Raw genomic sequence first — 25,596 nt, forward strand, 5'->3', positions numbered from 1 at the left:
TGGAAACAGTACTGCTTACATTCCTCCTTAGGTTAGAGAGACAACTCAAAGTCCCATGGGTTTGTTTCTTGAGTTGAATAAACACAACATTTTGGCTTTTTTAGCATATCACATATGGTGATTGGACTTACTATAAAATGAAGAGGGTCTCATATTTGCCTTACCATCCAGCTTGCACTAATCAGAAGAACACAATATTAAGGGGAGAAAGGCTACACCTTTCCATTATGTAGAGATCCTAATCAATATAAGATGACAATTCTCCAAAGTTCTACTGTTAGTTAAGAAAGAAATTTTAGGAAACTGTGTACATTTGGATAACAAACTAGCCAGAGTTCTGCCGTAGATTGCAGAGAGGGGGTTACAAAAGATGGCTGTATTAAAGAGTGCCTTAAAACCTGCTCTTTCCCAGCATTTTTATAATCCTATCCTCAGTTAAAATCAGTTGGCTTTTATAGAAGGTCGATGTCTCCACGTATTCAACAGATACCTATTGGAAATAAATATATTATGGTGCTATATTGTAACTCATTTTACAGGACATGTTAAAATAATAATGCCATGAATAATATAAAAGAACCAACCTAAACTTGTCCAAATCAAGCACAGATAAAGCAAAATTTTTTCAGGCCTAAATATCTATCCTTTATTCATTCAGCAAACACTCATGATAGACCTACTGTGTAGACACTAGTCCTAGTCCTTAGCGGGCAAGTTTTGGAAGACTTGGTAACTGAGGAGTTGAGGGTATCTAATTAACTATAGTAACATTGGATTGGAGCTCTATTTATGTTTCCTATTTCAAGGTAACACGAAGTCATGTCTGTTCACCAAGTGAAAGATTCCCATTCTTGGTTCCTGCAGTGTACTTTGAGGTGCAGAATTTAGTGGCAGGTGAGTTCTAGCCATTCTTCGTAAGACAGAAAAAATCAGACAAGGGATAAGAAAAGTGGTTAACTGAGAGTTTGCCAACTGGGCTGACAGCCCTGCTTCTACCAGCAAGCAGCTGGGTAAATTTCAACAAGCATTTTTAACTTCTTACCTATTAAATAAGATTATTTAAATTTTAAATATTTTAGTTTTTTATTATAGAGAGAGAGAGCACAAGCAGAGGGAGGGGCAGACTCCCCGCTGTGCAGGGAGCCGGATGCAGGGCTCGATCCCAGAACTCTGGGATCATGACCTGAGCAGAATGTAGACGCTTAACAGACTGAGCCACCCAGGCACCCCTTACGGGTGGTTTTTAAGGTCTCTCCCAGCTCTAAAATCTAAGAAAGTGAAGTGAAAAGCAGTGCAAGGAATGTTGAAAGTGCTAGACAAACTAAGTTGTTAGGAAGCGGAGGAGGACTCCAGGCCCAGAGGCTTTTGTCCATCGCCATGTCCATCTCCCTTTAGTAATACCTGCTTTCGTGCCCTTTTTTGGCCTGATAGTCTGAAGGCAAAACATCCTCAGGCCTAGCGTTGGGCGGGCTGCCTGCCCCCAGCCGCCTTCCACCCTGGTGTTTAGAGTTCTCTCCTGAACAGAAGTGAATCTAAAGATTGGAAGAGCTCAGAGGTCTCAGCTCGCTCGGGCTCCCTGACTGCAGATGCGCTCTCTGAGAAGTGCTAGGATGACAAGGCGGACTTTGAACCAAATTCTACCTGCACCGTTAGCCTTCTCTAGTATGCAGGTTCCTCTGTAAAACAGGAGTCACCAGAATAGTTCAAAAGAGTGTTACGAGGCTTAATCCAAAAAAAGTACAGAAGGTACTTGTACACAGCGGTGGGGAGCTCCCCAGAGCGTTACTGGTGTGGTTGGGGCTCAAAGCATGCATCACGCCTGCCGCACCCTCTGATTAAAGCATCACGTCGCTTCGTTCTTAAAAAGTGATTTGCTCTGCATGATTTTGCTAGGTTTTCAAAATCAGGCTCTGAAGCAGGTAGAGAAAGTCTTGTTTTCAGCTTGGCTCTCGGGGCCACCGCCTTACACCATTCCTGTGGAGGGATGCTCCAGGGGCTGCCCCCCTCCACGTAGAAGTCAGTGTGAGTGGTGCCCCCGCAGAGTCCCGCAGAGCCGCAGTACTGCCAGGTCCAAAGTGGAAACTGAAGCCCATGGAGGTTAAGTGAATGGTCCAAGGTCACACCGCAGAGGAGGAAAACATTCTGTTCTCCAAGTCAAGTTACGATCCCAAGTAGTTTGTGCCTTCCCCTCCGCCGAGTGACCTTGAGCGTAGCACCCACAGAAAGACAGAGTCAAATACTCCGTGCCGGCCTTTCTGTCCACTGTTAGACTCTGGGGTGCCTGGTGGAAGATCCCTTGAGGGCACGTGGCACATGTGCTGTACTTGGGCCGTTATGTTATGGAAAGGAAATGTCTGCATTTCCAAAACCCAGCCAAGCAGGCTGTGGAGACAGCGGCCTACTCCTCCTTGCCGCGGTAACAGTGGCTGACATGAATATTCGATAGCCAGCACCCCTAAAAAATCTATTAATCTCCCACCTGTGTTGTCATCTTATCACAATCTGTGGTCTGTGCCACAAGGCACATTGCAGTATTAAAGAAAGACTTTGAGTTTGAGAAGTGACAGCGATATTAGAGTGCTGCCATCGGACTCCCTGCAAAACGCCAGTGACTTCCTCATAGTCACTAATCCCCAAACAAAATAACCATCAAGAAATATTAAAACACACATTTTATTAGTTTCATTTAATTTCTTAATTGCTCAAAGTCAGTTTACCCATTTATTGCTGTGTGAAATGCTTAGAGGCAAGGCGCACATTAGAGGGATTATTTCCATGTAATCCCTCCGTCCCAGAGGGTAGGAACTGATCACTTATGAATCCTGATTTACGCTCTGTAACAATATCAAATGGAGGAAATGGTTATTGTAAAATGATAGAGTCAGTAGTTGGGTAATACGGTAGGAGAGTGTAATTTAATAGCAAAGAGAAAGTACCTCATTTTCGGTAAAAGTTATGCGAGCCCTTTTCAGGAATAGCTATTAACCAAACTGAATTTAGCCTCCCATTTTTCTGGCTCTCCCTCTGTTAATTGATAGATGTTGAAGACGTGTAGCCCGTTACGATTTTAATCAAATGGTGTCTGGGAGTAGATGTGATCATTTTACTGGGACTTGGAGTTCTGGGGATAATAATCACTCTGGGTATTGAGCTCTCTGTGACAGTTCGCCCACTGCCAAGCTTCCTTCTGGGAAGAAAAAGCGTGCAGGCTCTCGGGTAGAATTTGGAGGGACGCTGCACGTGACACAGGAAAGGGAGATGAGGGAGGAAGGAGCTCTAGGTAAATATCCAGCAAGAAACTCACGATCGCCTGAACTTCTGGCGCTGGGGTACATCAGAGCTGGCCTGAGACCGTGAAACTCCCAAGGACGGGGTCAGGGACCCGGGAAAGAGCTCTTTCCTATTCTATTGTTGACACATCTCTCCCTGGCATTGTACCTTGAACCCAGCGTTATTTTAGGAGCATTATTGCCCTTCTTGGAAGGAGGTAAGAGTCCTAACCATCAGACGAGCACAGAGATAAGGCCAACCCCTCCGACAGCACGCAGCCTAGACAGGGGCCATGCCTGACAGCATGGAAATAGCCGGGCCTCCACCGCAGGCTGACCCTCCTCGGATATTGGACATTCACGCTCTACCTTCAGAATCCGCCTGATACAAAGAGTAGACAAAATAAAACATTTTCTTAAAGCCCTCAAGGACTTCTGTACCATGTATCTTATTAGATTGAAGGCAAAACAAGCTGATACTAGCAGAAAAAAAATGGCTGGTTCAGACCCCAGCTGACCTCTTTTGCATGGAAAATTCTCCATATGATTACCGAGCTAATGAGTAATATTTAATGAAAACATTATGCCTTTGCATATATTTGTAAGCAGCACTTCTTTCATCTAAACTTACATAGAAATAAGCTGATAGTATAAATACGCATCTTGGAATTCCTCGCATTCTAAGGAAAATACTCATCCGCTATCTGGGGCTGTTTCTATACAAAGCCCAAACTTCTCAATAAGAAAACCGTAGCATTCAATCATTCGCTTGACACCAAACATGCGAGTATTTGATGATGCATGGATAAAACAGCTGAGCGCCAGGCAGGCTCCCCCACAGTTCACAGAATGTTTTGGTTGTTTGCAAACGACGGTATATGAGAACGAAGTGGGCTAAACAGTTGCTAAATAAATACGTATCTCCCCCCCCCCCGCAAAAAAAAAAAATCTTTCAACTTGAAGAATCCTTCAGCATGTAAAGATAAAGACTCAGAACTAGGATTGTTTCTGGGGGTCTGTGTCCGTTTCCTTTTCTGCTCCAGATCTGAACGGTGGGGGTGCTGAATTTGAGATCGGGAACACTGTTGACACCTCTCTCTCCTCCTCCCCCCTCTAGGTGGAGCTGACGGGCAGCAGCGTGTTTGACTATGTCCACCCAGGGGACCACGTGGAGATGGCGGAACAGCTGGGCATGAAGCTCCCGCCGGGCCGGGGTCTCCTCTCGCAGGGCACCGCCGAGGACGGAGCAAGCTCCGCATCTTCCTCCTCCCAGTCGGAGACCCCTGAACCAGGTGGGAATTGCAGTCCCCACATGCGGGATGGTGGGCAGGACCTTTGCCAATGATTGCACTCAAGTTGCCAGTGTGAAGAGACTATAAATAGGTCTAATGGTATTTAACGATTCCATGCAGCTTTCTGTCCCATGCAGTAATTAAATAAGGAGGAGATTTGAAAATAAGGAGACATTTTAATAAGTATAATCCAGAGATCTAATTTCAGTGGAACAATACATAGAGAAGGTACTATTACTTCTAAATTACTAAAGGGAAAAGGTTCCGATTTGGAAGGCCCTCTTCCTTGTATTGTTGCCGTGGCTCAATGTTATGCATTTATTTATTAATTATTCAGCAAAATCTACGATAAAGGGTTCTTGAATATTAGCTGGTAGAGACTTAAAAATATTAGGGACTTGCAGAAATCTTGGTTTCTTTTTTTTTTTTTTTTTTTGTAAGCATCAGAAGGTACTTGAAAGATGTGAACAGATAAATTAAGGCTAAAAAGAAAACAGAAATGGCTACATTTTAAACTGCCTTTCTACCCTCAGTATTTAATTAGATCAATTGTATAGAGGAATGAACAGAGGTGACATTCCTCATTGGGATTCCTTCCAGGACTCTTATAGACTTTGCATTCAGAATGTTCCCATTTTCATTGTGTTGTACTGATGATAATTTAAGTATTAGGGGAAAATCCATTTATAAATTAAACAAAATGACTTGATATCCATCAGTCCCCTAGTTCATCAAGCTGTTCAAACACGGGGAAGATTGGCTGGTCGGCCTGGGTCTTCCGAGAGCGCTGGTAATTAGATCTGCGAAGGATTTATTCTTTGCTGATTGGGGCTTTAAATTAATTGAAGTTCCACATTTGTGGTTTTGTCCTTTTTGTACTTTTTTAGAGGAGATATTTCATATTCTTGTGTGGTGGAGTGCTTGGCCAAGCAGCAGTGGTTTAAATGTTAATTTTTCTCATGAGAAGTTTAAGATTTTTAATGAATCAAGGCCTGATTTGAAGTGCAAAGTTTTATTTGCTTACTTGGGAAATTATTTTTGCACTCTTTAAAGACGCTTGTACTTTACTTGATATGTTGTTTTAAAACAGATTTGCAATACACACTTATTTTATAGAAGGTGGAAAAAACCTGTCTTAAGATTAATACTAAAATGATTCTAAGAGAATACTTAAATTTGACCTTAAAAATAATCACAGCATGTTTGCTCACACTGATGGGGAAAAAGAAAACATATTTGCCTCTTTGGAAATATTTTAATTCCATCTAAAACCAGTTCATGTTTCCTCATGTAAGTTAACTGTACTTTCTAGGGCATTGGTCTGCAGCAGTGGTAAGCATCTTTCTCCAGTGAACACCAGGCATGAGAAGAGAGAGTAGTTAAGACTACTCTTTACCATTTAAAAATGAACGTAATTTTGCTCCCAGGGAAGTCCTATCTTCTACCGTTGCTCACTGACTTCACTGAATAGATATTCAGTGAGATCATTGAAAATGCATTTCGTCATTAGAATATTCATTTCTGGGCAGATTTGAGAAACAGCATATGAAAATAGTTTTTTTTTTTTTACTCTTTCCTTCTGGAGATGGATTAGGGAACCTGGATTGCTCATACTCCTAAACACTCAATGTATAAGAATTCAAGTTTATAAAACCCTCACTGTTTCCCTGACTCCCAGACTCTCAAGTTTAGACAATCATCTCCGGCTTTTAACCGGGGCTGCCGTCCCTCTACGTCACCTAACCTTCCAGCCTCTGCTGGAACCACCCCCGTGGGAAGCTCAGAAAGCTCAAGGCTGCCCATTCCATTGGTGAACAGCTCCGAGACAAAAGTTCTCTGAATATGGAGCCAAAATCTAACTTTGCTGCAATTTCTCCTCACTGATCCCAGGTCTGTCCTCTGGGATCTCATTTCAGATCTACTCCTTCCTCTCCATCCTAGCCTCTCAAACACATGGAATCAGATATACCAAATTCTCCCTCCCTCTGCGTTCCTTCTCCTTTCCATGTCAAACAGCCCTCATCCCACAAACATTATTCAGTGGCATGTTCCTGAGACACCACCCTAGTCACTCACAGCCATGCCTCAGTTTGTTAGTGATCCTGTAAGAATATGATTCTGAGAACTCCATGCAGACCTCTAGAAGTATTCTGACCAGTTCAAAGCAGAGGGACTGCCCCCTCTCTCGGTTTAGGTAACCGTACTTCTGTTAAGACAGCCTAAGGTTGAATTAGGTCCTCTTGGCAGCCAGCTCACACTGTTGACTCATATTGAGCTTGATGTCTCCCCAAGCACATGTTAAGCGTAACTTGTACACATGTTAAGCGTAACTTGTCACTTGGAAAAGACTTTGATCGGGAGAAAAAAATCCACAGCCTGTAAACCAGTTCTGCTGGTAAGCTTTGGTAAGCTAGAGTCAAAATCAAACAGGTTTAAGATTGATTATAAGAACTCTGATGAATCCCGTGCCTTCCAGGAGGCTCCAGGATGCATAAAAGAATTCTAGGCACACTGTTAGGAGAATGACGTACCTCCTTTAAAGTTACTCTGTCATTCAGTATTGAAATACGATTGACGATTCACTTGGGTTTCTTTCCCCTGCCCTCCCAGGCTTCTTGGAGCCATCCTAACTGGTAAAATTGAAAATTCTGCTTTCTACATTTCTTAACCACTGGGGCTTATTAGCAACAGTGGCATAAGAAGGGTTTCTCTTCCTTGATGAAGAGTTTAGCTCTTACCATTACAAAATGTGAAACTTCCTTTGCCTTAAAACACTCTAGCATGGTTATTTTCCGTCTTGGGCTTAAAAGGCAATTAGATTGACTTCTTAAATACTGAAAAGCAGCGTAGGGTGCTACCTTTAACCAATATCTTCACTAATGCAGATCACTGCTCCAAGGGAATTACTTAAAAAGTCCATGTCAGGCACTACTTCCCCAAGCTGCTTATGTTTCTTAAAGGCTGGAAGAATTTTAACAAGATTTCCTAATTCTTAATAATACGAGGGGACATTTTTGAAGACTTGTTCATTGCAACATAATCTTTTAAACTCTGATGAAACACAGATTCTTTTTTAAATAGTAGTGTAATTCTGTTGGAAAGGGGATATCGATATGTGGTGATTATGAAAATGAAGGTATGGACTTTTTCAGAAGCCCTGATGTGTTCAGTGTAGCATTACTAAACGACTGAAATCTAAATAACATTTGGCATGATAATAAAAGGAAATAAGTGACTAAACCAGCCTAAGAGGCAGTGAGACTGTGCCATCATAGGAATTCTCTTTCTCTGAACCGCCAGCCCTGTGATTGTCTTGTCTTGAACCAGTCTCAAGATAATGGGCAGGGGGGCGTGGGGGGGGGCGTGACAGGGAATCTCTTGACTGTTGGAAACTGAAATAAATCTTTTACATGCATGCCTAGTTATTCATAGTTTAGTAAATACGGGATTTCCTTTAGAGAAATCTTAAAACAGGCAGAAGAAGAATACGTGGGTGGCCTTGTTTGTAAAGTTATAAAGTTCTAGAGTGTCTACGGAGGTCTAAACATTTTGGAAGAGACTGTATTGTCCTGCAGGCTCCCGCAGCAGGGGGAGCACAGAACCTCTAGAACGGGATGTCTGGGTGTTTCCTTTTCTTTTTCTAGATCTATGTGTATCATTTCGTTACTCTTAACAATTCGGTAATCTGGGGATTATGAGTGCTATCCTGTTCTCTTCATAACTTTCAGTGCTGCATCTTTAAATGCTTAATAAATAAAATAGCAGCTCTTCCAAGAAATCCTGGAGGAACTTTAAAAATCTCCTTATCTTCCTTGGGTTAGGTCATAAAATTGGACTTTCTTTTTTTTTTTCCTAATTCTAAAATTAATTTATTCTCATCGTGAAAACTTTAGAGAACACAGGAAACAAAGACTAAGGACCACCAAACATTCCACTACCCGCAAATGACCACTGTTCATACGTATATGCCTATCCTTCCAGATTTTCTTTTCCATATATATGTGTGTGTGTGTATATGTTTGTCTGAAATAAGATCTTGACATACAGGCTTCTGGTAATCTGCTTTTCCACTTAACCTCACAGGCAACTTTCCCTGTCACGTTTCTCACTTTAACATAAAATGTCCTTTCCGTCGCCAGTGGTTTGTTTCCCACTAGCTAAGGATCAAGTCTCAACTGCAGGAGCCCTGGCAGGAGTAACATACCTGGGTCCTGCTTCAGAGGGAATCCAGCCAGGACAAGAGGTTCTTGCAGCTTATTGAATGGGTACGAGCTCATAGAGAGAGAAATCAATACTGTACCAGGATTTAGACAATTTAGCAAAATGTATGAGACAGTACTTTGGGTCAAGAATAACTGCAGCAGCATGGTTAACCATTGATTGTCTAAAATAGAGGTTATCGTGCTCCGTCTAAAGTTGCAGACAGACCTACCCTGTTTCGGGGGTTAAGATAATCACCGCATAGTATGATCTTTACGCTATTATGCCCATTCTATGTCCTGAATATTTTAAAGACAAGCAAAATTGAAGCAGTCGAGTTCTTGCCTGAATGGAAATAATCTGCATTTTCTGCTTAGGCGTCTGTGCTGTGGCAAATCTGATCAGCGCTCGATTCTACAGGAACGCCATTCCTCTGAATTCATTAGACAGCTCCACAATAAGGGATATAATTAGACGATAAATGTTTAGGAATAACAATAAAGAATGTAAAAATTTATCGGAGGATCAGATCATTATTTTGTTTCAAAAAACTGTTGAGATTGGAAATACACTTGCACCTTTAAGGGTGATTATTTACCATCTCGTAGAGGGTTGGTGGGGGTGGGCGATGTTCTTTTTTTTTTTTTTTTTTTTTTTTATTGGTTCAAGTTGCCTATCAATGAACTGAATTTAGAAGTCAGGCAAGGGAAACCATCGTACTAACCCCACATCCAACCTCGGTCCCCAGACAATGTGACTGTATCTACAGCACTTTCTGCTGTACCGCAAATGTCAAACAGAAGGTGTAATGGATTTAATATTAGCGCTGGCCAAGGTGTTGAGGGAGCTGTTAATAATGTCACTCCAGTTATCGATCCGAAGCCTTTAAAAATCAAAGAAAAGTGAGAGATCCCCTACTGGGGAAAGGCACACAGTGACTGGTTTTTATTGCCAATATATTTCTACATATAGAGTGGCAACTTTCTGGAATTATGTTATCACCATTAATCTCTGTGAGATTTTTGGAGTCGTTATATGGTAAGATAATATCATGGAGACCGCTCTGCATGCTAATGCTCGAAGATCAGACCAAGCTCTTTCAACCGAGCCTGAGAACGCGCGCGGTAACTACAACGTTCACGTTGCCGACTGCAAGGCGTTGATTAGCACTAGACTTACTCTTGATGGCGATGTTGGATCCACCGGAAGTATAAAATACGAACTCTGTGGTCCCGACGGCGAGCTGCACTCTACCTTGCCTCTCTAAAACTCTGACTACAAACCATGTCACCACAAGCCACGCGGCGACTCACTTGAGACAGAAATGAATTTTGTTCTTAGCAATTAGCGTCCCTTTTCAGGAAACTGCTAATCCTTCCATCTGAATGGCAGTTTGTACGCAATGAAATTTTTGCTTTCCATGGTCCCCAACTAATAAATGAAATTGAAATGTATAATTTATGTTGAATGTTTATCAAACTGTAAACACACATTTAATTCCTTTCCATATTCATACAATATAAGCAAAGATAAACCCACCAGATAATGTACCACGGTTATCCCTGATGGATTGAATCTAAAATGCGTCTCTCCTGTAGCTGTGGCAGTGATCCAGACTTGTTCACCATGACCCGACCCTGGCCTGCCCCCTGCGAATACCCATGTGGGCACGTATGTGTCAAGTCTAGTCGTCAGAAAGCGGCCTAACAAAAACTAATCTTTTCATAACCCAGACAGATCATTTATGCATAAACTCAGCTTTTATACCAAAAAATACATATGCAAGATTATTTCCCTTAGCCATGTCATCGTTATTTTGAAACGAAACAGAAATTATCTTTTGCCACTCCTGAGTGAAAATGGCGCACGCATCGACACTACAGCCAGTGCCACTCTAGTGCCTGCCTTGTCCAACCCAGAGTGCTTCTTGTGCCTCAGAGACACTACCCTGAGGCAGTGCTCTTTTCTCCTGCAGAAAGTAGACTATTCTTAAATGTCACTTTTATCCCCAGCTATGCAAAGCAAAATCATCTGGAACTGCCACAGAAGGGAATCCATATTTTCCAGAGCTCTCTTCTGGCATTCCGGGCCTAGGCACACAGCCTAATTGGTGTGAGCTCACTTTGGTGAGCTTGTCTGTGTGCGATGAGGACGTTTCAAAGTGACCATCTACTTCTAGGACCTTGCCTGCGGGAGCTCAAGAGAAAAGTCGGGTAAAATCTCTTCTTCCCACCAGGCTGTGCTGGCCTGGGACCTGAGCTCAGGCCCTTCCAGGCCAGCTCCCAGGTCACATGGCTACGGTGCAAGGCACCCTTCAGGACTTGACACCTTGACCTGTCGACTGAGCTACAGGAAAACAGCCTCACTTTTGTTCCCAGAGAAGATGTGGGATCTCACCAGGGTTCTGCATGCCATTCTGAAACAAACCTTCTCTTCCTAGAGTTCAATCATAGTGGTTGCAACTCAAAAAAAAAAAAAAATAGTGCAGCTTTATATAAATTAATATCATGGTATTTAAGGGGTAGCAAATGGTTTGTTCAATAACAGAAGCACAGGACTCTTATCAAAATACACAATAGTTTCACTCCGTTTATATGTAGCACTTGTTTTCCTAAACCTTCTATTGAAGGTTTAGAAGATCAATTTTTTAAACCCATTATTTTTAACAGTTATTTTATATAGCTTTCTAGGTCATAATTTTGACTTTTCCTTACCTATGGTGATAAGGGGTACATTTTCAGAGGTTCTAAAATGAAACCCAAGACAACTTGTTAATGGGTGACCTGTCCCTCTTCATTAAAACAAACCAACAAAAAAGTGCTTGTCTTTGTCATTGGAGGATTACAAATTATAGATTCTATTTCTCGAACTCTTGCCTTGAACAAAGCATAAGTTATTTGCTTTTAATACATATCGCTGCACCGAAATTTCATCCCTGTCCAAATTATACCGTTCTGAATTCTTCATCTGCACTAAACAGCAGATTTACGAAGGATCCGTTACCTGGCATTGACTGAGCTTTGCAGGGTGCACAGATCAGAAGAGGCAGAACTGGCTGGAAACCATTTCCACCCCTAGTGAGCAATTTACTCATGATTGCTTGGGGAAAATACTGGAAATATTGCTTCTGTGTAAAGTTTGCAACTTCCAGTTGTCAGCTCTCTGCCAAGCAGTTATTCCCGAGCACAGCGTTAGGGAAGCGCGCTCGGGCCGCTGCGACACGGCTGGCACTCACATCCTGCCTGGGGTGCATGGAGTACAGAAAGCACTAATTACAGGAGCTAATTCACACACTCTCCCTCAGAGGCAGGTCAGTGTTTTATCCTTATTTTACAGATGGGGGGCGGGGGGGTAGGGGGAAAGTGATGGAAATGCCAAGGGGCTTGCCCCAAGCCACACGAGTTTTTCAGCAAAGGTTAAAGTAAAGAGTATGGTATGAGGGCTGGAGTAGGTACAAAGCCTAGGAACAAGCTGGAAAAAGGAGACAAAACACTGATAGTAGACCTCCAAGCAGACTCTGGAGAGGAGATTTTTCCGAGAGGCTTCTGGCATCCAGAGAGAAACCTAGCTAGCCCCTTAAGCACATAGCTCATTGGCTAAACCACATTTTTGTTAAATATACTCTCTCACTTAGGACTAAAATTCTCCATCTGATCCTTGCTCCTTCCTTTATCCCTACATTAAAACTCCCCACACCACAGTGAGCGGTAGCGTCTGAATCAATTATAGGCAAAATTCAGCCCTGAGTCTCTTGGTCCCCATTAGCCAAGAGCACAGCCAAAATTGTCTCTGTGCTTTTGACCTCTGCTCTGCCTCGGGCTCTGGGCAGCTTTTCCAGGCTCTTCCTTTCAGAACCAGTCTTCCAAGACAGGTATGATGTGGAAAAAGAACTAGAAGAACAATAGGGTCCATCAGGAGTCAGTCCTATCCTCCTGGCGGTATCTGCTCGTGAAACACAATCATGGTTTCTTGGGACCCATGGAAAACCTCACCTATCTTCTGTTGACAAAACTAGCTTGAGAGAAGGAAAGAATCTGTGTCTTTTCTGTAGTTGTTATTAACTAGACTGAATTCTTAATCAAGATCCAGGCCCACCTGGTATTAGAGATTCTAAAGACTCTTCAGTAACCATTGAGTCCATGTCTGCCGTGTGTCAGACGTTATACAAAGCACAGAGGAAACAAAGATAAAGCTCCTTGCCTTCCAGGAGCTGACCATCATGTGAGGGGGACAGGTAACTAGTACAATGCGGGAGTGTGATGATGACAATCAGCGCTGTATCACAAGCCACTGCTGTTGGCAGTCCTGGGAGACCTGTCTCGGGTTCCAAACGTCAACCCTGAAATGAGCAGCCCACAAGTGTCGCTTCTTTGGGAGCGAGTTGCTTTGACGTGCCCAAACATACACAGACCATGACTGTCAGGGACTCTGATGCACACCGTCAAGGGCTTTGGGGTAGTTTTCTGTGTTGTTTTATTTAATTAACCTAAAGAATGTCTGCTGCGTGATAGGTTCACAGGAGTATTAGTTCCTCTGATTATCGATCTTTTGGGCTCTGCAGGCGTGTTCTGAATGGGAGGTGCTCCCAAACTATCTCCCTCCCACTGATTTCATCAACAAATTCAGGAAATGCTAGCTTTGGAAATTTGACTTGACTCTTTTTGCTTTTTCTACTCAAGGTATAACTTGTTATAAATACTCAAGGAACATTCATGATGATATTAATACGTAGATTTTACCATGGTTTACCTCTATGTTACAGTTACAAGAGTTAGTATGTTTAAGTAATGTATTTCTCACCATGACCCTCGACCAAAACTAGAGATAGTAAAGGGCTTGCCTCACACCAGAGTGGACCCGGGATCTGAACGCGGGCCATGTGTTTTGCTTTGAGCACTTTGCTGGGTGTGTGCAGAGAACACAAGAGGTAGGAGATATAATACGTGCCCTTAGAACACTGACCACCCTCAGTAGAAGACCTACACACGACAGCCAGAGAAGCGAGAACAATAGTGCTGCTACCCTCAACCGGGCCATGACAATGGCAGGTGGTGTAGGAAGTCGGGGAGAGGCTCAGTGACTGGGGGTGGCTTTGATGAGAAGGGATGAGTCGCATGTGCTGCATGAAAACTGACCTAAGGTCAGAGAGGTAGGATGATCTTCCAGGAGAATCATCCCAAGCGGCCCAGTGGGATGGATCTGGGAGGCAGGAAGGGGCCCTGTCTTCCTCACAGAAGCAAAGGTACACACCCCTCTAGAATGGAGCCAGATCCTGGAGGAGCTGGAATGCCAGGGAAAAGCATCTGAGAACAGTACGAGATGTTCCGGGTATAACTTATTAAACAGAGCAGTGACTCAATGAAATCGTTACTTTATCACTTAAAAATAAATACAAAAATAATTTTCAATTGGGAAGGATCCTCCCTTGTGGGTCAGCTTATACGACCGCCTGTGGACTCCTGAATCTCTTATACAACGTAACTTCTAATATTCATTGAATGGTCACCTAGCGCCAAACACGCTGCTGAACCTAGTGTATGTATTGCCTCATTCTTGCCTCACAAAATACAAGAAGGAAAGTACTGTTATTTTCCCCATTTTATAGAGGAAGTAAAGAAACTGAGAAAAAAAATTTTACTGTGGAAAAATCACACAGTTAGAAGGGAGAGAGCCTAGGATTTGAACCCGAGCAGCCTGGTGTCAGAGTGCCCATCCTTAACCATTCCATCACGGTGTTTCTCAACATCTGTCTAAAATAGCTGTCCAACCCCTAACTGAGACCACAGCCTCCATCCTTCCCAGGCAGCTCTGACGGTGAGAACAGTTTTCCCAATGTTATGCTGATTCCTGTCTACAGGTAGCTTATGCTCACTGGACTTGATACCTGATCCTTCTTTTGTCAAGAATACACAGGAATGTGTTGAATAGAACAGACTGGAAGCAAAGGAAATCATTCAAGAGGCCATTTCTTTAATCCAAAAGTAGTGAGTAGATCTTGAGAGGAAATACTGAAGGGCCTTGCAACAGAAGAAATGGTGATTTGGACCTATCATAATCGGAAAAGGTAGAAATGTACCTTGTGGTCAGTCTTTAGCCAGGAGCTAATAGTGGTTAATACTCTAGAAATTATGCAAGTCTCAAGCTTTCACATGATTAGTATTGATGATACCATCTGTCCACTCTTTTTTATCAACTGGTAATAAAATCTGGAAAAATTTGAAAATTACAAAATTACATATGCTATCGATCATAAAATATTAAGATATAAATTCCCTTAGGGTTCAAAGCTGTTCCTCTTTATGGTTTATTAAAGTGTATCATGTGCCTTTGCTAAAATATCAGCCTACTGGTCAGTGCTGCTTACTTGTCAGGGGATTTCCTCTCCAAAAAAAAATACCAGAAAGAGCAATGGTAAAATTAGTGCATCATAAAGGATTAAAACTCTGCTTTCCTGTGTCCAGCCATCTGTTTATTAAATGGAGCGAGTGTTGACGTTGGAGGAGAATCAAAATTATCTGATGATCCCCTAAATTACTATAGGTCAAAAGGAGGCCAAAATTGATACAATCGATGATATAAAAATGAATTAAAAATTTGACTATTATTTAGGGAAATAACTTTCCATTTCACAAAAGTAATGCAAAAGTGTAAAAACATAAGCCCAGTAGTCCAAGATTTGAAAACATTCGCTCAGTCATTGTTTTACTCATTCAGTCATTACTGCATGTGCCTGGGTCAGGCTCTGTTGCAGTTCTTGGAATATGCTTGTTACCAAGTAGGTCCCTGCTCTCACAGAACTTATATTTTGCATAAACCAACGGATGAAAAGGGATCAAAAGGATCTCTATTGGGAGATTCAGTTCATAGACATCTCCATTTTATAAACAAGAGGTAAATCTATACATTCATTTGTAACGGACCTCTCGGCCTCTGCTTTCTAGAATGCAGAGCGGACACAGATTCTAAGCCAGTATGTCCAAAGTGTGTTCCTTATCGCACCTGCCCTGTGAGATGTTCTGTGGAGAAAAGGTCCCCTAAAGAGGAGAGGGAAAAGCTTCGTAGCATAGCACATCTTCTCATTGGAGAGTAACAATGAGCGTTAATTTATTGAACATTTGAAATTTGTGTGATCGAGAAGTCTATTTTGTTTGAACTCCTCCTTCCCAATTTATTTGACAACGGGAAACTTTTTTTAGAGAGAAACTTCTTACGCCCCAGAAACGTGACTAAGCACATGGTCTTGTTTCTGTTAGCTGGTTGCCACTCGATCCCATCCACGCCTATCCCTTCTTCCAAGACACTCCAGTGCAGGCAGGATCACTGGCTAGCCGCTCAGCTCAGAGGTCAAACTATCTAGTTCCTTCGATAGCTCTCCCAAATATCTCTCATTGGTCTTCAGGGTGCCCTTCAAGCTTTCCTAAAGGTAAGCTCCTAGGTCAATCTAGCTCATAATCAACTGTAAAGTGTTAAGTCAAGACCTGTCCACTCCAAGTTTCACCATGTTTAGAGCAACCCTGAGTTTTCATTTGCAGGGCGTCATATCCCTCTTTTACCCTGCCCCCCCGATTCGTTTACACAGGCAGAGCCCAAGTCTCTGGTTTCCCACTCACCAGAGCAATACACCGAGAGGTTATGGCGGAAGGGTACGATTAGGGCTGCCCAGAGCTCTGTGCGTGGCTTTCCTCCCCTGAGTGACAACCCCAACCAGTTACCACTGGTTGTAGATACAAGGGCATAGGTCAGAGCTGTGGGACAGGAGACACAGCGTGGCGTGGTCATCAACTACTAGATTGTTTTCTCTGCTTTGTAGCAATTGAATTCAATTGTCTTACCCATATTATGGATTTTAAAAATTGGCAGCCTTGTTAACTTGAGGTTACTCTAATAACTAAGAGTTGATGACATAAGAAGATGACAGCCCTAACCCCAACTGTAGGACACACCCCTTAAACTACTTCTATAGTAGTTGCAAATACGTAAGTACATAGGGTCTTGGAACCAGACAGCTTGTGGTCATGGGTTGAACTCCCGGCTCTGTCACTTACTAGAAGTGTGACCTTGAGCAGGTTAATTAACTTATATATGCCTCTGTTTGCCCATTCTACAACTTTAGCTCTCTGGTGTAGATTGAAAAATGGGATAGGGATAACCACCTGTTGGCTTTAACCTCAAACAAATTAGCATATTAACATACCCTATAAGGGTGTTGTGAGTTTATACATCTAAGATGCTTAGGGACGACTGCACGGCTCAGTCAGTTGAGCGTCTGACTCTTGGTTTTGGCTCAGGTCATGAGCTCAGGGTCATGAGATTGAGACCTGTGTCAGCTCTGCGCTCAGCACAGTCTGCTGGAGATTCTCTCTCTGCCTTGCTCTCTGCCCCTCCCCTCACTCACATGCTCATACTCTCTCTTTAAATCTTTAAAAAAAGTAAATGAAATAAAATGCTTAGAACAGTAGTATGGCACATCCTAAATATTCAGCGAATATTGTCGTTATTGCTAATCACGTTAAGCTAAATATTCTCTTATTACCAAAGTTACTCCTTATGGAAAAGCTAGCCAGGGGTTAAGTGACATAAAGTTGGCATCTGTACATGTAAAATTTGAACTTGGGCTTCATTGACACCATGTTCCAGTTATCTGACTTAAAGGGCTCCGATTCTACATGGATCAGACCACCCAATACGTATGCTTCTGAAAATTCCCTCCCTCTCTCCATCCGTTCCCCTCTCCCTCCCCCTTTCTCCTGAAGTGGAGTCCTTTTGGAAAGCCTCCATTTAAGAGGAAAGACCCTTTAGGAAATACATAACTTACCTTCCTCCAGCTTCTTTAAAGCATAGATTCTGTTTTGCAAATTCACAATTTTTTTGTGTCCTCGGTTTTCTTAAAGCATAACAGAGGCACCTAATTCCTACTCTCAGAGGCCTGACCCACTGTTTCTAAATTCTGAACACCAAGATATGCCTGCTGACTTCCCCTCTTCTAAGGCTAGCCTGGAGGCTCCCAGGTCCACTTTGGAATAGACCTTGATGTTGGTCTCCAAAGGTTTGCAGCTTCTGGCCTGGCCTATTAAAATGTGTTCTGCTTAGGACCCCAACACAGCATCCATGATGCGCTTGACTGCTGTTTTCCCTCTTTATCTGGCTGGGCCGTCATGACGTCACCGCAGCCACAACACACGGATCAGGCTCCACAAGAGACTAAGCGGCACAAAACGGGATGTTAGGTCTCCCCGAGCTGTGGCTCTGTGTACTATCAGCTCAGCTTTCCTGCCCACTTCCAGTCTGGGCGGGAGAACAGGGACAGGTACTCCGCTATTCGTTTGCACTTCACATGAATCCGTTTATTCTGTGTAGGAGGGCTTCGGTTCATCTCGAATCTTGAGCACTAAACTGAGTGATTTTGTGGAGTGCTTCTGTAAATGCAAGAGAGACGCCCAGATGCCCCAGCCATAGGCACTACATATGGACTTAAATAAATAAATTAAGAAACTCATTTCACATAGGCCACCAAGCAGTCAGGAGACGTTAATGACTTTTAGTCACCGCCAACCTGGACAAAATTCAAGCCAATGACCTATGGGTGAAAGGCTCTATATATCCCATTACCAATCCCCTGAGCCATCCCACCGTCCCTGACAAGGTATTTTATCATACCCAGTACAGGGCAGTACGATAGTCCAAATTCCTATACCATCAGAAAATCTTCCATTTAAAAGAAAGCATTTTAAAGAGAGGCAGAAGACCTAGTTCCTCAAATAAAGAAGCAATTGCAATTTAAAAACGGAAAAAAAACTTCTGGAAGAAGGTTCACATGGGTATACCTACACACACATACAAGCATTGAGACTTTTTTTTTTTTTAATTCCAGTATTTTTTCATCATGTTTACTCCACTGCACATTTGATTCTGCCTCTGGATATCTAGTAAACTGGCATATCTTGGAGTTCCATTAAAAAAGTCATTAGTTTTAGTTCAACATTTGTATAAAACTGATTCGTTAAACCCATGGTGCTTTCTTTCCTAGCTTGTTTTTAAGTGTCATAAATAAATGACTTAAGTGTCCCACAAGACAAATGTTCTTTAATCATCTAATGCACTCATTTATCCTAAGCCTTAACCTTAGTCCTAAATTAAGTCTGTTGCAAAAACGTAACTTCATCTAAAAACACCCATCAATCCTACACGGTTTTGATAAGCAGATTTAAAAAACATAAACAATCAGACAGTTGTCAATCTGGGTGAAGCCCCGTCCCATTTAAGAGTTATTCACTAGGAGCTATATTTCATGCCCATACAACCGATAGAATTATAAAAGAGAATGGCTAGAATTCGGGTCTTTGCTGAGACCTCATACTGTGAAACTGGGGGGTGGGGCTGTGGTTTACAGGAGTATAAAATGAAGCAGACTAGACAAAAGATAATCCTTATTCCACATCAGATACATTCTGTTTTGTTTTGGGAAGCTATTAATACTTTGACAATGTTGTAAATGCATTAAAATTTCATGATCACATATTTAGTAAATTGCATGTCATGCCTTTGATTAATTTTCATTTGTTCATGGTCCTAAAAATCTGTCAAAGAATCTGGCTGCTCGGAGTTTATACATGAGTAATGATCACCGAAAGGTTTGGTGCAAGGAGAAAGGAAGGGAGAATTTGATGGAATAAACACTTGACTAAATTGGGTACTTAATACCTCATAACTAAGAATTCACATAGTTTGGTGAAATCTTCGTTTTGACAGATTCCCCGTTTAATTCTGAATTCATATGCCTTTTCATTTACCAATGGTGCCCTTTCACAGTAAGGCAAAGATAATCTTCCCATTTTTCCACTGGCTTCCTTTGGTCCTGCAGAATTATTACCACCGAGGCCCTTAGGGTTGCTGGATGCTCCCCCTAACCCCCCCCCGGGGCTTTAAAATTTTTTAAAAAATAGATAAGAGCATTCAGCAAATAGCTAGATTGAGAATAAACTCAAAAATTATCACCAAGGCCCTTCCTCTGCCATAATTTGTCAAATCTGCTGATAGGAAGCAAATTCTATTCATAAAGATTTTATTTGGGAGGGGGGGAAACTCTTGTGATTTGGTAGCAATTCAATTATAGTTTTGTGAGATAGTGAGCCCGGAGAGGGAATCCAGACTGACAAGAAATATGACAGGACAGTTACAGAGTGTTTATGCAATTAAACTTTCACTGACAATACCTGCAGAATGATGAATGCGTGGGCGGGGGTGTGTGAGCGCAGGCAATGCCCCACAAGTATTGCCCATTTTTCATTATTATACAACTGTTCAGATCTTTCAAGAACAGCCTGAAGTGAGGTGGAAAAGAGAGTGCTGTTCTGCAGCATGTTAACCAAATGCCTTTTTTTTTTTATTCCCTCCCTCCAACGGGTCTTGATGTGCCAGATGATAAAAGAACATCTATTTTAGAAAAATGTTTCGAAAAGATTAAGATTTACCCCGAGCTTGACATATATTAATTTTGGATACCAAAAGAGGTTTTTATTCTTTTTTCTATCTGCAACTTTATATCACTTCCCAACCGATAGCACAGTGCATAATTAAACTGTTGGGTTATTCATTTTATGCAAGCAGGTGCAAAGGGCACTATAAAAGTAGGATTTTACTGATGGTAGATTAAGAAAGAAAGGAGAAACTTAAAAGCCTTTTGTAGAGAACCACAAAAGCTTACAGAAGAGATTAATTTGGCTGGGCAAAGTCTGTATTATAAAGCCTTGGTCTTCCAAGGATATATGAAAACAGGAAAATTTCAGGATTTCAAGAGCCTCTGAAAGACTGTGTAGAGTTTTTCAGATTAACAACCCTGATTTGGGGTCTTCATGGGAGACTGTCAGATTTGGGTGTGATTTTTATTTTTTTAAACCAAGCACTGAGAACACACCGATGTCTTAAGAAGAGCTTTAATTTGTGTAAACTTCACCTTGGCAAAATCAGCAGTGCCCAGAATAACACCTGAAAACCAATGGCAAAGTGAATTCCTTTCAGACCCCAGAGATTGTATGAATCATTGTGGGGAGGTCAGGGGGAAAAATGTTCTAGCCCGTGGCACAAAGCTGCAAAGGTTCATGTGCAAGCCACGTGTCTTCCCTTAATATTTACACATCTATTTAAATTAATGAGACTTTACTTGGGAAAAGGAAATGAGATCTATCCTCAGACCATTCATTCATTCCTTCCTTTTGACCTCTGGTAAGCTGTTATCAATAAAAGGTTTTTTGTTTTCTTTAACGGTTGATGTTCCTTTGTTAACATTTCCATCTCCTCTGGGGACATTAAAAACCTTGAACTTTTACATACTGAGAGTCAGTTGTTGTGCCCAACCCCCATTATCACTTTCCTACAGTTGAGTCCAGGCCCAAAGGCAGAGAGGTGTAGTTGCATGCCCACCTAGACGACTGTTCTGGAATGAATTTGTGGTTCCACAATGAGCCTCCGCATGCCCTGTGGAGATTATTGTAAGTCAGACTCACATCTAGAGACTATGTTCACTTGATCCCATCAGTTTGGTAAATTCAGTGAAATAACTGGTCACGTCAGTATCAGCAAAAATCAGTTAACCTTATTTGTATTAGAAGTGACTTGACTATATACTTTTCCGTCAAAATGATCAATCCAGAAATCCCCTATAAACCATGGTCTAAATATAAGAGTTTCCTAGAATTCTCTCTTTTGTCAAAAAGCTGCACTCGGTTACATCTCCCCCCAAAAAAGACCTGACTTTGTCGGATGTGATTTTTTAATATGCACTAAAATTGATAGTTAAAAAAATATTGTTTTCACATTACTTAGGTGTTAAAATTACACGGTGGTGTTCCTTTATTTTCAAAAACCAAACCTAATCCTGTTAATTCAAAGTGAATAACAAACAGGACTAAGACTTTTTCCCAAGTTGTTACATTTATTCAACCTGCTTGTGTTTTGTTCTTCATCATAATTATTTCCAAGTCAAATCTGCACTGATTTCCTTGCGGACCCGCGTACCTCTGACTAACTTAAAGAATTGAGCTGGGATAATTCACACAATTCCTCAGGGGTCATGTTCACTGTTTTTTTTCAAGGACATTTTTATTACAAAGCTGATGAAATTTGCATATTAATTCATTTCTTTCAATTTTTTAAGATTAAATGTTGTCAACATGTATCAGTGCAAGGCTCTGACAGTGCTGATGAAATGGGTCAGTCAAGCTTGAACATTCAGAGTAATGCAGCCATCTGCAACCCCCTAGCCCCTTGTGGAGTTCTGTGCTACCATTGCAACTTGATTAAAAAAAAGTTTTATTCAATGCAGGATATTAAAACATTATCTAAGAAATGATATGTGTTAGTTTTTCCATTTACTCAGAAAGTGAATTTGACAACAAAGGTCTAAGGAGATCCTTGCTGACTTGGAGTCAGCATTCCGTCAGTCTTCATTAAACTACAGCCAAAAAAGCCCCCCCAAAAGTTGTAAATTTGGCAAAAGGAACATAGGAGAGAACTTGAGTTTAAGGTTTCCTCTCCTGATGAGGTGTGAGGGGCTCTTCCCATTCGTATTCTAAGTAAGAAGTGATGCCGGGGAAAGCCCATAGAATGTCGAAGATCTCTGTACCTGACTTCCCAGTGTCCTCAGAGGTAGACCTGCCCTTCCGTTTATACACAGCTAAGAAACACGAGCGTTGCTTGGTTCCGCCTACAGCCCTCGCGAAACGGTACCGATGTTTACATGGAGATCTTCATCTCCGTCTGTGAACATCCAGCGGTATTGATTTACCTCCGTTCCTTACAGTGAAAACATAATATTCCATCAGATACTCCCAAAGAGCAAGGCCACCTAGGTGAGAAACCCCTTTAAGTGCTACATCACCTTTCTGGGTGAACCCCGATGGCCTTCCCAGATCTTCTATTTCTGTGTCTGCTTTTTGGTAGAAGCCTCTTTGTAACGTACAAAATGCCCGGAATAGGTTCCAAAGGCCTTGTAAAGAACCAAGTTGTCTGGCTGCTGCCACGTTTGAGCGGCAAGGAGCCCTGCCTCCGCGTCACTTCATCACTTCATCGGGCCACACAACTAAAGTACCTCCACAGCATGGAAAGTCACTTCCTGCCCCCCGAAGTTCCTCAGGGCAGACCATACAGAACCACAAAGCCAACGTTCCAACTCCCGTCTCTGCTTGAGAGGGCCCGTCCTGGGGACCTTCTATAGTAGCTCACGGTGTTAAAAATAAAGAAAAAGTATTTTCTTTCAATATCATTTATAGTTAAACCTGCTCCCGTACTGACTGCATTACAGACTCAGATTGCCAAGGTTCTTACCCTTTAGCAATACGCAATCGTTGGTTAATTCCTGGGCAGAGCATTGCCCAATATATGTACACCACCATTAGCCAGAAAAGTTCGTTTCCCAAAATGAAAAAAAAAATATGTGTATATATATACACACCGCATAGTAAGAAGGGAACAACAGAAAGAGAAAGTAGTCTCAGGAATGGTTTTATCTTGATTTTGAATTAAACTCCCAAACTCATATTGGATTGAAAAATCAAAATCAGACTTCACATTGTCGAGTTGGAAAATGTCAGATATGAAATATTTAAACTGCGGAATACAGTCTTCGACTTTGGGTTATAAAACTTTAATTTTGTGAGTTAGTAGCACTCCAATAGTTCAATATTTTTAATTCTACAAATCCATGTTTATTAACTTTCCAGGTTTAAACAGTATCACCAAGTCTATTGAAACTAAATTATTCTGACTTGTGAGAGCTATAGGGTAGCTATAATTTGTTTTCTATTTCCACATAAGTGACAAAGACAAAAGAAAGAACAAATAAAAGGAATTGATTGCCACAGAATTCCTCTTTATACTTTCAAAATGACCTAAAACTTTAGCCGATGATTAAGACCCAGGTTTATGCCTGTAGTTTTAATTGTGGAGCTTTCCTGGGTGAGTCAGGTCACGCTTAATATGGGGTTACCCTTATGTTGTTATAAGGGGGGGGGTTCCATACTAGCATCGCTGGGGAGTTAACTGTATTCCTCTCGAAAAAGGCACATTGCTTTCTGATCTTTCTCTGCATTTAGGAAATGTGAACTGGGTACCCTTACAACAGTTTTAAGAACCCTCTACCTCAATGTTGTGACTGAAGGAGAAAATCGAAAGTAGCTGCACACAGCAGCGGTGACTTTTCATCTTCCTCCGATGAGTACTCTCTTCTACTTCCCCACGAGCGTCACCCTGGGTCCTAGTGGTTACCTAACCTGCCGCTGTTACTCTGCCGACTTCTTTAGCATTTGTTCAACACCTACTATGTGCTAAATCAGTGAAGTCCTTGCATGACACAGACGAGGTATCACAGAAAAACTCCTCCACCAGGAGAGAGCAACCCATATTCCCCTCCCGGGTCTGTGCCTCCCAGCTGGCTCACCTTATGTGTGCATCGAGACCCTTCAAGCCTCCTTCCTCACCCAAAATCAAACGAGTCCTCACTCACAGGGTTGTTGAGGGCATCACGGACATAAGTTTGAAAGTGCTTTAAATAGCTCGGTAGAGTTACACGTTTGGTAAAGAGTGCAGCACAAGACTTTGGGGGTTATCTTCTGATCTTTCTATTTTTGTGAGTGAACAATGGGCGCTAGGGTTTTTACACTCTAATGCCATATCCATAGCAGCTGCTGTCGATTTCAACATCCAAGTTAGATTATCCAGCATGGTTTTGATGAAATTCATTCCCCCACCTAACTTAATCTGTATGTAATTGAGTTTGCTGCCAGAGAAGGAAAGTACATTTGCTGGAAGCCCAAACTCCTGGTTTCCAGCAAGAAAATTCAGTACATTTTGTTTATTGCTTTTGTTTCATATATAATGTATATGACTTCATGATGATTTGCTCAGGGAAGAGAAGCGGAGGAGTTACGCTTGCATCTAGAATCCGATCATGCGCTCTAAAAGCATTACTGCTTCAGAGTCGCCCAAATCAACTTGGAATACCAGGTTCCCCCACCCCCGCCCCAGGGCTAATTTCTCTGCCCATATATGAGCTCACAGTCCGTGTTTCTCTTGTAATGCTACATTCTGTGGTGGGTATTTTCTGGGCTTTAAAAGCCTTGTCTTTCTTCCACTTTGTGTTGATGAAGCCAGCTACTGCTATTCTAAGTCCAAAGTTCTCTTAGAATGCTGGAGAATCTTGTGCAAAATGAAGGTTTTTATCACACCCCTGGACATCCCACTGCCTGGTTACACCGCTGAAACTTTTCTGAACCATCTTTGTCATCCCTATAAACCTGCTTCCCTTGTCTAGCAGACAGCAGCTCTGTTCGCGGGCTCTGAAGGCCGAATTCGCCCTCAGGCTGCTGTGACTCACACAGCCAGAATTTACACAACAGACCGTGGTGGGGGGTGAACTTTTGTTCTTGATTGGAGTCATTGCCGGTTAGGACGAACAGGCTTTGAATTATGTATTCTCCAAATCAAAAAACCCTGTCTTCTTTTTCTGACACAGAATTGGATTATGAGGGATGGGGAGAAGTTGAGGGCAATGTGTTTCTGGCATCATTACAAGTAAAAGTTCAGTTTTTAATAAGCAACTAACCCATTCTCTAGAACTAGCCCGATCAGATGGAACCGTAGTCTTCTCAAGTGGTGACAGGAACGTATAGCAAACGGATACCCAAAATGATTGTAGAGAAGTAGGTCTTAAAGTTGTAGTTTATCCACTGACTTACCAAGTTTCTAGGAGCAACCACGTCAATCCCATATCCATGTATATCAAAAACAGAAAAATTATTTTCTTTTTCTTAATCATATACTGATTTAATATATGGATCTAT

At 42.0% G+C, this 25,596-nt stretch overlaps 1 protein-coding gene across 1 annotated transcript in view; it reads left to right on the forward strand.

The window, feature by feature from the left end:
* The window catches only part of NPAS3 (neuronal PAS domain protein 3), an 816,434-nt gene that overhangs the window by 691,154 nt on the left and 99,684 nt on the right, over window positions 1–25,596 (forward strand). Inside the window, exon 7 of the mRNA XM_057306389.1 lies at window positions 4,387–4,561. Coding sequence (XP_057162372.1) covers window positions 4,387–4,561 — 175 coding nt within the window. The remainder of the gene's footprint in view (window positions 1–4,386; window positions 4,562–25,596) is intronic.

Source organism: Ursus arctos, unplaced genomic scaffold (assembly GCF_023065955.2).
Source record: "Ursus arctos isolate Adak ecotype North America unplaced genomic scaffold, UrsArc2.0 scaffold_37, whole genome shotgun sequence".
NCBI lineage: Eukaryota > Metazoa > Chordata > Mammalia > Carnivora > Ursidae > Ursus > Ursus arctos.